This window comes from Austrofundulus limnaeus, unplaced genomic scaffold (genome assembly GCF_001266775.1).
Source record: "Austrofundulus limnaeus strain Quisiro unplaced genomic scaffold, Austrofundulus_limnaeus-1.0 Scaffold335, whole genome shotgun sequence".
NCBI lineage: Eukaryota > Metazoa > Chordata > Actinopteri > Cyprinodontiformes > Rivulidae > Austrofundulus > Austrofundulus limnaeus.
Window position 1 is genome coordinate 574100 of NW_013952737.1, and position 10698 is coordinate 584797.

A 10698-nucleotide genomic window follows, 5' to 3' on the forward strand; every position below is an offset into this window, starting at 1 on the left:
ACCTTCTCCTCTCTGTCAACGCTCTCTGGTTTCATTTAAAAGAGTCGATCGTCAGATATTATCCAAGATTAACCTTCAGGGTGGATATAGCTCGCTCGCAGCCTCGCACTGAGGACCTATCAACGTCATCATTTACCCAGAATGCTTTGTGTGTAAATAAAATGGCTCCGACAGTGTAATATATTTTTTTCAAATTTTGTTCAAAAATTATAAAAACTAAACAACCTACAGTATTTTTACAGTTTTTATTTTACAGTTAAAATAAATGTTTATCGAATAAAGTATAATGTTACAATTAATTGTGGATCACTTTAATACCACAAACTACTAAACTGATACAGTGAACATGCAACATTCAGTATCTTAAGCTTTACTGCTTATAATTTATTGCTCTTGGCTGGTGTCCAGCTCGTTTTCCTGTAGTTCTGAAGTTTTCAACAGTTTGTAAAAGCTACTGAGATCCGTCTGAACCCAGTCCAGCACAAACATTGTATTTTTTTTTTCATTGTCAGCTCCGTCCTGACCGGCTGGACGTGTGTTAAAGCTCTGACACAAAGAATAACTCCTGCAGAGTGCCTCTCCACGCAGTACAATATTTAGATTTCAGTCTGCTGGGACAGAGGTCTGTTGTGTCTCAGAGAAATGTCTCCCTGCTGTAAACACTGAGCTCATTTTAGGTTCTGATGATAGCTGTGGACAGAAATACCAGCTCCATGTAGGGTCACAGACAAACAGGTACATGTATGAATAAAACACATCAAAAGTTTACTGCTTTTCTTCAACAGGCTTTTGTGTTGTGCTGTTATTAGACAGGAGTTAAAGACACTGGTCTGAGAGAGCAGAGAGAAAATGCCTTTCTTGTAGCCTAAATGTTGCCTAACTAAGACCCTGAACTAAAATAACTTTTCACAAAAATCACTTTGTTAAATGTAAAATATGATCAAAAGCCACAACTCTGAATTTAAAAGCTTCTCTGACTTACAAAACAAAAATTAAGCTAAGATTACTTCTTCATTTACAAGTTGAAAGAAACCAGAGTTAAGAATTCTACAGAAGACGTGTGCCAGGCTGGATGAAGTGTGAAGTGATATTGTGATGTTCCTGAACTTTACTACTGAAACAGTCGTCATTAACAGTCTGATTTAGAATCCAAGCATGTCTAACAGTTGGACTAAAACAAGGCTGACTCTGATCAGGATGTCTTTTAACCCCCACATTAAAATTATTACCAGGACTGCCTTCTTCCACCTGCGTAATATCACTAAAATTAGAAACACCTTTTCTGCAGAAAAACTGATCCATGCATTTATCACAACAAGCCTGGATTACTGTGATTCTTTATTTTCTGAGCTCCAAAAAACTCTTTAAGAAGTCTTCAGTTGATCCAAAATGCTGCTGTTAGAGTTTTAATGAGAGCTGGAAGGAGAGATCATGTTTCTCCAGTTTTAGCTTCTCTCCACTGGCTCCCTGTCAAATTCAGAATAGAATTTAAAATATTACTCCTAACACACAAAGCTCTTAACCACCAAGCTCCATCATATATTAAACATCTTATTGTTCCATATTTTCCTAACAGAGCACTTGGCTCTCAGACTGCAGGTTTACTTGTGGTTCCTCGAGTTTCTAAAAGTAGAATGGGAGGCAGAGCTTTCAGTTATCAAGCTCCTCTCTTGTAGAACCAACTTCCAGTTTCTGTCTGTGAGGCTGACACTCTGTCTACTTTTAAGATTAGACTGAAGACTTTCCTTTTTGATAAATCCTATAGTTAGGTTTAGGTTTCCTGAGTTATTCCTTAGTTCTGCTGCTATACCTGTAGACTGGGGCACAAACTGAGCACATCATTCTTTCAAAGCACTTGGAGACAGACCTACACCTGAGCTTGATCTCACTTAGTCCCGAAAGAACAAATGAACCCTGTCTGCCTCCACTGCTGGTCTGGCTGTAGAAACCCACCCTCTCTGCATTCACACGCTTGACATTTCTGTTCGACCACTTCAGCAAACAGCTAATAATATGTTGCTAATGTTAGACAGGCCTCGTTCCCCATCAGCAGCTCTATGGAGAGTGTCTTACAGTAAGCTTTGCTTTGCTACATTTGTTACATATGAAACTCTGCCTCTGAGTTGTTAAAGCTTCACAGCAGACATATTCTACCTCTCCTACATACAGAGACTGCTGCTGTCACAGTTTGTTTTGCTGGTTGTTCAGTTGTTGATAAGAAGGTTCTTCAGAGGATAACAATGACCCAAACATAAAGATGGGCAAAATCTTATCATACACAATAAACTGTCAGAAAAACTGTCACTAAATAATATTTACCACCTATTCTTACCACCAGTTACTGCAGTCGGTGCTGCGTAATGATGACTCAGTCAATCTGTCATTTACCAGCAGCAAAGTATCAGAAAGAGACAACACAGGCCACATATTACTAAAAATCTGCTGCCAGCAGAGTTTCCTTTCACAGCTCACTATTTTAACTTGTTAAAATGAAGAAGTTATTTTGACTAATGATTTGTAAGTATAATTTTAGAACACAAAACATACAAATGTCATTTATTAATTGTCATAGTTTTGGTTAAACGCCACAATTGTTTTTTGGAAAATATGGGCAGATAATATAAGAATATTTCTTCTTTCTGCTCTCTTTTATTTTACTTGTGATTTGTATTTTTTTTGTTGAATATAGAATTTGTTTTGTTTTTAAATGAAATGAATAAAAATACTTTTATTTTATTATCAATTGTGATTAATTATTGCCCAACCCTGCCCAAACACATCATTAGGTGTTCTCTTACCTGGAAGAGATTAACCAACAGCTGCTACTTCAGCAGAGCATCAGTCATTGCTAAGGATTGCACTGCCCCTGGATACAGAGCAATAAAGACCCGGACCACCAGACCACCAGTCCACAATTTTCATCCAACAGCAGCGGGCTCTTGATGCGTTGTTTTTATGATCTTAAAGTGAACATATGATGTTTTTAAATCCTTCTTTTTCACATTTAAACCCTTCAGTTGGGGTCTATAGAAAGTGGAACTGCATGCTTTGGTCTGGTATAAATAATGGCATAAATAATCAACAAAAGCATATCTAGGTGAGAGACCTGGTCAATATCTATCATTTAACACCAGATTTATGACATTTTATTCTGACATAGTGAATCTACATGTAAGTTTGAGATCCTGAAAATTCTGACCTGTGCAAACAATGAGTAGGGGTGTGGTCAAAAACTGGTCCCTGTGGAGTAATACCTACAACTTTCATTTTGTTAACAGACTTTTTTCTGAATAAGTGGATCCTAAGGTGTACGAAAAGGCTAAATAAGTTGAATACTTAGGATCTGTGTGGTAAACTCAGATAAAAGATTAACATTTTCAGACCCAACTTTTTTTCTGTTAACATGCTTTTTTTTATTTTTTTTGAAAGACCACACGAAAACACCAGAGAAGTTCAGACATGGTGAGCCACCGTAGCCCATGGACTATTTATTGCATGTTTAATAATTTATCAAAATAGATGACTTGAAAAGAAAATGTGATCATTACAAAACTGTGTGACTCTTGATAAGAACAACACACAACAAAAATCACAATAAGTTATCATTAAATTTGGATAAAACAAATTACGGTACATGATATTTAGCAATAGAAAGAAAACAACTGATGTTCCATTTAGAGTAAAGTGTGTTGAGATCTGTAGAGCCCAGTGAGGTGAAGTTTTTGGGTGTCATCACTGATGAAAAACTGACATGGAGACCTCATATAAATTACTTCAGAACAAAAATGGCAAAATCTATTGCAGTGCTTTATAAAGTTAAGGAGTTATTTAATGATAAAGCACTATTTACACTATATAATGCAATAATTTTTCCACATTTGATTTCTTGTAAAGAAGTCTGGGGAAATGCATGTAAAACAATTACTAATCCTATTTTTATTTTACAAAAAAGAACTATAAGAATTATCACAAGAAAGCATTATTATCACCCATCTAATATATTGTTTCATCAATTAAAATTATTAAAGTTTATTCTGCAGGCTATGTATTAAGCTCATAAAAATGTGTTACCTTCAAACATCCAATCTAATTTTGTTAAAAGGGAAAGCTGCTATAATTTGAAGGGACTACAAATGTTTGTTAAACCGAAAATCTGAACAAATTTGAAGTACATATGCACTTCAGTAAAAGGTGTAAGATTGGAAAATGATTATAAAAGCATTTGATCAATTAAATCCTTTAAAAAAATTATCAAAGCAAAATTGTTAAAGAAATATGAAATTGTTAAATTTGTATTTGTATGAGTTCCTGTTAGAGGAGTTGAATTTTTTGTTTTGTTTTATTATTTGGTTTATTATTGTTTGAAATTAATGTAATTTTTTGTAAATAGGAGCAGATTTGATATTTTTTCTACTGCTGCCTTTCATTTTATTTGATTTGTATTGTTTTGTTGTATGTAATGTTTTGTTTTGTTTTTAAAATGAAATGAATAAATAAATACTATCATTTTATCTTAGATCAAATCAGGTCTGAAAATTAAAACAAAATGTGAACCATTCAAATAAACCTTTCTGAAAACATCATGTCTAAATTATGACTTATATACTTTAATAAATATATATCAGGCAGCTTGTGAAAACAGTAGAAGAGTGTTTTGTAATGAGCCAAAGAATCCAGTCTAATAACTTGTATAATTTAGTCTTTTTCCCCGACTTTCATGATGACTATTTGGTATATACACCAAAACTCAGGTTTGTTTCAGAATGTGTGCTGCCCTGCACAGATCGCTGTTGTAGTTTATTGATGGCAGTAGAGGTAAATGAAACAGCTCAAACAAACTACAAGAAGAACGTCTTTGTTTCTTCTTACCTGGAAGCAGCGATCTCTGCCTTCTGCTTGGCGATAGCTGCGGCCCTCTGAGCGCCCTCCACCGCCCGCTCCACCTTCTGCTTGATCTTGGTTCCCTTCAATTGGATCACCCTCTTCTTCATGGCCTTCACCAGCATGTTGTTCATGTACTTGCCCTCCTCCTTGCCTCCCTCAGCAAACGTGGTGCAGCCGTAGCCATGCCTCTGGTTGTTGAGCCACTCGCCCTCGTACTTCAGCCCGCTGGATCTTTCACTTATTCCGTACCCGGAGCGCTTGTCGTTCTTCCACTCGCCCATGTAGACCTCTGTGGTGGTGGCGTCAATGTCAGCCTCCACCGGTGGGAAATCCTCAGCTCCTGCCAGGCTCTCATCCCCGCTGATGGTGGAGTTTGTGTCGCTGGCATTGGAGCTGAGAGCCGACTCTGTCCTCAGGAAGCTGAGCTTGCTCTTCTGGCTGGACAGTGAGGTGTTTGATTCAGACTTCTTCAACTTACCTAGCAGGGAGCCCCTGCGAAACAGACCCTTCTTTTTAGGCTTCACGGCCTCGGGGTCCACCTGGAGAGTCAGGGCGAAGCCCCCACGGGACGGACCCAGTTGGGTCGGGGTGGGGACGGGTGTCTCTTCCCCTGAAGCATTGGTGGTGGTGATGACAGGGATGTCCTGCTGGAGGACGGTGCCATTGCTGTGCTCACTGCGAAGAGACGTCAGGGAGGTACGAAGTGGGGAGCGGACAACTGCGGCCATGCCGTAGGGGACGCTCTGACGAACGCCATAACCATGTCGCATCCCACCAGTGAACTGACCCTGGAAAGTACCTGTAAACACACATAAAAGGAAGTAAATCTCATCGTTGACTAGTTTATGCTAACAGGCTAAAACATCTTTGTCATCAAAGCTGAACCCTTTTTAGACTGAAACATCTTAATCTTTAACTCCCTCAGTGAGAAGTGATCTCAGGGACTGTTGTCAGGCTAAAACTGACATGTGGATTACAGCTAGGCCTCAACCCGTGAGGGCAGGAGGGTGAGCCTGTGGGCTATTATTACATCCTGACATCTGCGCTATCAACCCCCCCCCCACACACACACACACACACGTTTGCACAGCTATCCATTTGGGGACACTCCATTGACTTCCATTACATTTCTACAGCCTAACCACCCCAAGGCTAACCACACAGGTACCTACCTGACCCTAAAACTAACCTAAACTCAATTCACACCTTGGTCCTAAACCCAACCCCCAACCCACCAATGGCATTTAAACCAAATGGGGACTCGACTTTTGTCCCCAAATGCACCAGTTGTCCCCAAACGTGGGCATTTTGTCTTAAAATTGCCGCTAAATGCCACCAGAAACAAACCCCCTCCCCACACACACACACACATACACACATCACTGCTTCAAGTAAACGTAACTTAATGCTGATTAGTCAGGGAAACTGACTAATCAGCTTTGTTTCGATGATATTTGTTTAACATGAACTTCTTCGACAGAAAATGAAATGTGAGTTGGAGGAAAAACAAATGTGAGCAGCAGCTGAAAGGACTTTTAAAAAGGCCAAACAATCCTTTTAAAAGTTCTGTTTTAGTAAAACCTATTTATGTTTAGCCACAATAAATCACTGACAATCAGATCATTTTAGGTTTTAGCCTATTGATACGTTTAGCTTACTGCATTTAGCTTTTAAGATAAGAGATAAGATAAGACAGACCTTTATTGTCATTGTACAGAGCACAATGAAATTATAGTTCAGAACACCCATTCAGAAGAAGACATAACATAACAAACATAGGAGAACAGGTGTCCTGGGTCTTGCAGCCACAGACCCTGCACAGAGCAAGGATCATCTTCATGAAGACATCATGAGGAGGCGCAACACTTAAAAGAAAAACTAAAAACCACACAAGGTGTAGCGGGCCTCACCCGCAATTTGTTTAGATGTTACCATGAAGTTGGTGAGCTGCTGTTTTTCCATGGGAAAAAGGTAAAAATTTTCTTTAGACATTTTTGAATATGGATTTTGTTAGATATTGGCAATATGTTCTTAGAATTGTACATTGTTTATTTGAGAGAAGAAACATGCTTTTATTTTGAAACTGTGACCGCGAACCGGAACCGGAAACTGAAAGTAAAATAAGCGTGAAACAGAGACTGACACGGATGGAGAAGGACGTTCAGAGGCTCCCTCGTTTTCTGCAACTGGTTTACTGGCGAACACGGTAATATTGATGATAAATGTGAAGTTCTATTTCTGCTGAGTTTTGTAAATTGTAGTACTGTATGAAAAAGAGAGAAAAATAAGCCAGTATTTATGTATTTACAAAAGCTTGTACTTAAAGGTGTCTTTTTTTTTTTTTTTTTTTTTTTTTGTAGTTTTCACGGTGTTACGTGGTTCTTTAGTGGAATAAAGAAACTGGACATAAGTATGAATCGTGGATTTTTGGAAACCAGTGCAGCTAAACAAGGGAAGATGAGGGAAAAACAAAACAAAACCTCGTATTATATCAACAAATGTGACACACTATGGTGTTTATATAAAAAAAACTCTGAGCACATTTATTAGCCAGAGGAATAAGCAAGTTTAGGGAGGCGTGTATCTGAAGTCATGAGTGTTGTATGCACTTGTGTGAACATCTGAATAATGAGCCCGAGGAATCCAGTCCCCAAAAGCCTGCGCAGTTCAGAATATGGATGTTAAGTGTTCGTTCGGTGCGGTCCTCAGCTTGCTCCAGGAACCAGATCACAGATGAGGGTGAGAGGGGGGAAAGGTGAGGGCAGAGTCTCAGTCAACATAAACATCCACGAGAATTTAGTCCACAGCTCTTCAAGGCCATGTCGGAGAGCCAAATCTGTAATCAGTTGTTTGGGAACAGAAGAAAATGTTTTGGCAAGGCAGAAAATAGCAATTTTCCATCAGCCTTAATGTCCGCTGGTATAACCCAATGTGGCAAATACAATCAGACAAATAGTGTGGACAAATCCCACCGAGCCAAGCAATCAGCTTTCTCCAAGATCAATTCCATATCGCCGCAAATTCCAGGAACAACAGCCGGCCCAAGACCCTCAGCAGAACTGCTTGCAGACCAAGTCCAGCTCGCTCAAGGCAAAAGTCTGAGTGCTGATAGAACGACAATCCTTCATAATGGTCAGGCAGCCAGGAAATGGCCCGAGTAGCCATCAATGCTGTTTGTACAACACCAGGAGACCACCAAGCCAATCTGTAGAATCCAGTGATCAGAATCCAAATATATATCCAGAACACAGCAGAACGGAGGTCCCACCTTAGACATGTCGTCCCATGGAAGAAAAAAAATTGTTCCAAAAATTTAGAGACCAGCTAACCAAATCCATAGAAATAAAATTTAAAATATCCATAATTTCTGGTTTTGGATGAAAATGTAGAGGAGGCTCCGAACAGCAAAGCAGGGAAGATAGGGAAGGACAGGAGAGAAGGAAAAAGTGTCTTACACATCTAAGAGTAGGGGGAAAAAAGTGCCTTTTTGTTTCTTTTAGCTTGGATTCTGCTACTTTCAACTTTCAGCTAATGTTACATTTGTTTTAGCTTTTATCTAGAATTATGTGTTTTGTTTGTCTTTTGCTACTTTTGGATTTTAACTGGTGTTCTGGTCTTCTTATAGCTATAATCCAAACTTTTAACATGTTTATTTAGCTCTGTGCTACTTTTAGCNTACATTTGTTTTAGCTTTTATCTAGAATTATGTGATGTGTTTTGTTTTTGCTACGCTACGATTTTAACTGGTGTTCTGGTCTTCTTATAGCTATAATCCAAACTTTTAACATGTTTATTTAGCTCTGTGCTACTTTTAGCTTCTAGCTAGCCTTTTGCTATTTTTAGTCAGTTTTTTATTACATTTAGCTTTTGAATTTTCTTTTGCTACTTTTAGCTAGCAATTTTGTTACCTTTGACTTTTAGCTAGTGTTAAGGTTATTATAGTTTAAGCCTTTTGATATGTTTAGCTAGTCTTGTGCAACTTTTAGCTTCTGGCTAGCCCATTGCCACTTTTTGTCAGCCTTTCACTATGTTTAGTTTTTTTGTTAGCATTTTGCTACCTTTAGCTAACATTTTTATACCTTTAACTTTTAGCTTGTGTTTTGCTTATTTTAGATAAGTTAGTTTCAACTTCTTTAGCAAATTTTAGCAGTCATTCAGAACACAGCATTTTAAATTTTGAACAATTTAATACATTTTTGTTCATGTTTTGTAATTTTTTGAAATGTATAACTGGCAGCATGGTAGTTCAGTGGTTAGCACTGTTGCCTCACATCAAGAAGGTTCTGGGTTTGATCCCCAGTTTGGACCAAGGGTTTTCTGTGTGGAGTTTGCACATTCTTCAGGTGTTTGGTTAAATAAATAAATAAATAAATAAATAAATAAATAAATAAATAAATAAATATTTCTTTTAGCCAGTTTGCAAATGAAGAAGTTGTTTCACAGCATGATGGTTTGGTTCTGCAGAGCGCAGCTTGACTGACAGCAGCAGGGTGGTGTTTTCCTCTGGTTACACTCACATCATTAATGAGCTGAAGGATCGCAGGATGAGCTGAGTTTCACTCAGCTATTCGCCTGCAGGGTTCTTCAAATGGCCCCGATGCAGTCCAGCACCCACAGGACCAGGTGTCATTTGGAGATTTTGGGGTGATAAAACGGTCATGCAACGTATTGTTGAATGAAATGTTAAATATTGCAAGTTACTTTTATCACATTTATACGTTTATCTTTTAGCAAGTATCCAAATACTATATTAGTCTGTTATGAAGATTTATGTTTGTTTAAAGTTAGAATATAAAACATGAGTGAAAATAAATTAACTTTAATATCATCTGTTCAAAACAAAAAGCCTGCACGCTTATTAATCACCAAAGTTTTAATTAAAATATTTTATGAGAAATGACAGAGTTAAAGCTGTTCTGGTTGGAGTGTGTTTTTTAAAATGACTTTCAGTTACCACTCCTGATTTTAGCTCAATATTTATAAACTAGAGAAATTGCATTTTCTGCAAAAATGCTGGTGTGAATGCTTCTTGCTGAAAAGCTTAGCTGAAAGCTGCTGAAATTAAGCTAAAAATGTTTAATAGTAAAAAAATTAATGCAAGTTCATTTAAAAAAGCTGAAAAGGGCATGAAAATGTTTAACTTAGCAGAAAACAGTAGAAAGGAGCAGAAAAATAACTGGAAAAAGTAGGGTGAAAAAAAGCTAAACTTAGCGTAAAAACAAGCTCAGGGTAGCAGACACAAGTGGAAATTAGCTCCCAGAAGGTGAAAGTGATGTAAAAAATGTAAAATTAGAAGAAAAGGCAGAAAAGTACAAAAAGCAACTATTTTTGTAAAATAGTTAAAAGAGCAAATCATCTAAAAGCAGTTGTAAATTCTTAAATTAGCATAATAAGCTGGCATAAAGAGAACAAGTTTGCTGAATTCAGCAGAAATCAGCTAAAATAGCCACCAAAATGTGAAATTAGCATAAAAAAGATTAATTTAGCTAATAACAGCTAAACATTAGCTAAAATTACAGCAAATATCTTAAAATAGTGGAAAGCAAAAAGCAGAAATAACTCAAATTATCATAAAAAAGTGCAAAAAGTAGAAAATGGCAGAAGAAAAGCAGAAAGAAGCAGAACTATAGCTGAAATAGCAGGAAAAAAGTTAAATTTGAAAAAAAGAAGAAGCTAAAATTAGCACAAGGAAGTTAAAGGAAGCAGAACCAGAAAAAGAGGTGTAAGGTGCTGTAAAGATGTAGAAATATTGGGCCTCATGCAAGAACATGTTCATATTCTTATCCTAAATTTCTCTTACTTTTGTTCGTACAA

At 37.5% G+C, this 10698-nt stretch overlaps 2 protein-coding genes across 2 annotated transcripts in view; one reads left to right on the top strand and one right to left on the bottom strand.

Annotated features, from left to right (window-relative positions):
• jph2 (junctophilin 2) overlaps positions 1 to 10698 on the bottom strand; it is a gene marked incomplete in the record, with an annotated part of 53039 nt that overhangs the window by 36583 nt on the left and 5758 nt on the right. The window contains 1 exon segment of the mRNA XM_014022552.1: positions 4870 to 5683. Within this exon segment, the coding sequence (XP_013878006.1) occupies positions 4870 to 5683 (814 nt within the window).
• gdap1l1 (ganglioside induced differentiation associated protein 1-like 1) overlaps positions 5625 to 10698 on the top strand; it is a gene marked incomplete in the record, with an annotated part of 49778 nt that continues 44704 nt past the window's right edge. Inside the window, 1 exon segment of the mRNA XM_014022553.1 lies at positions 5625 to 5679.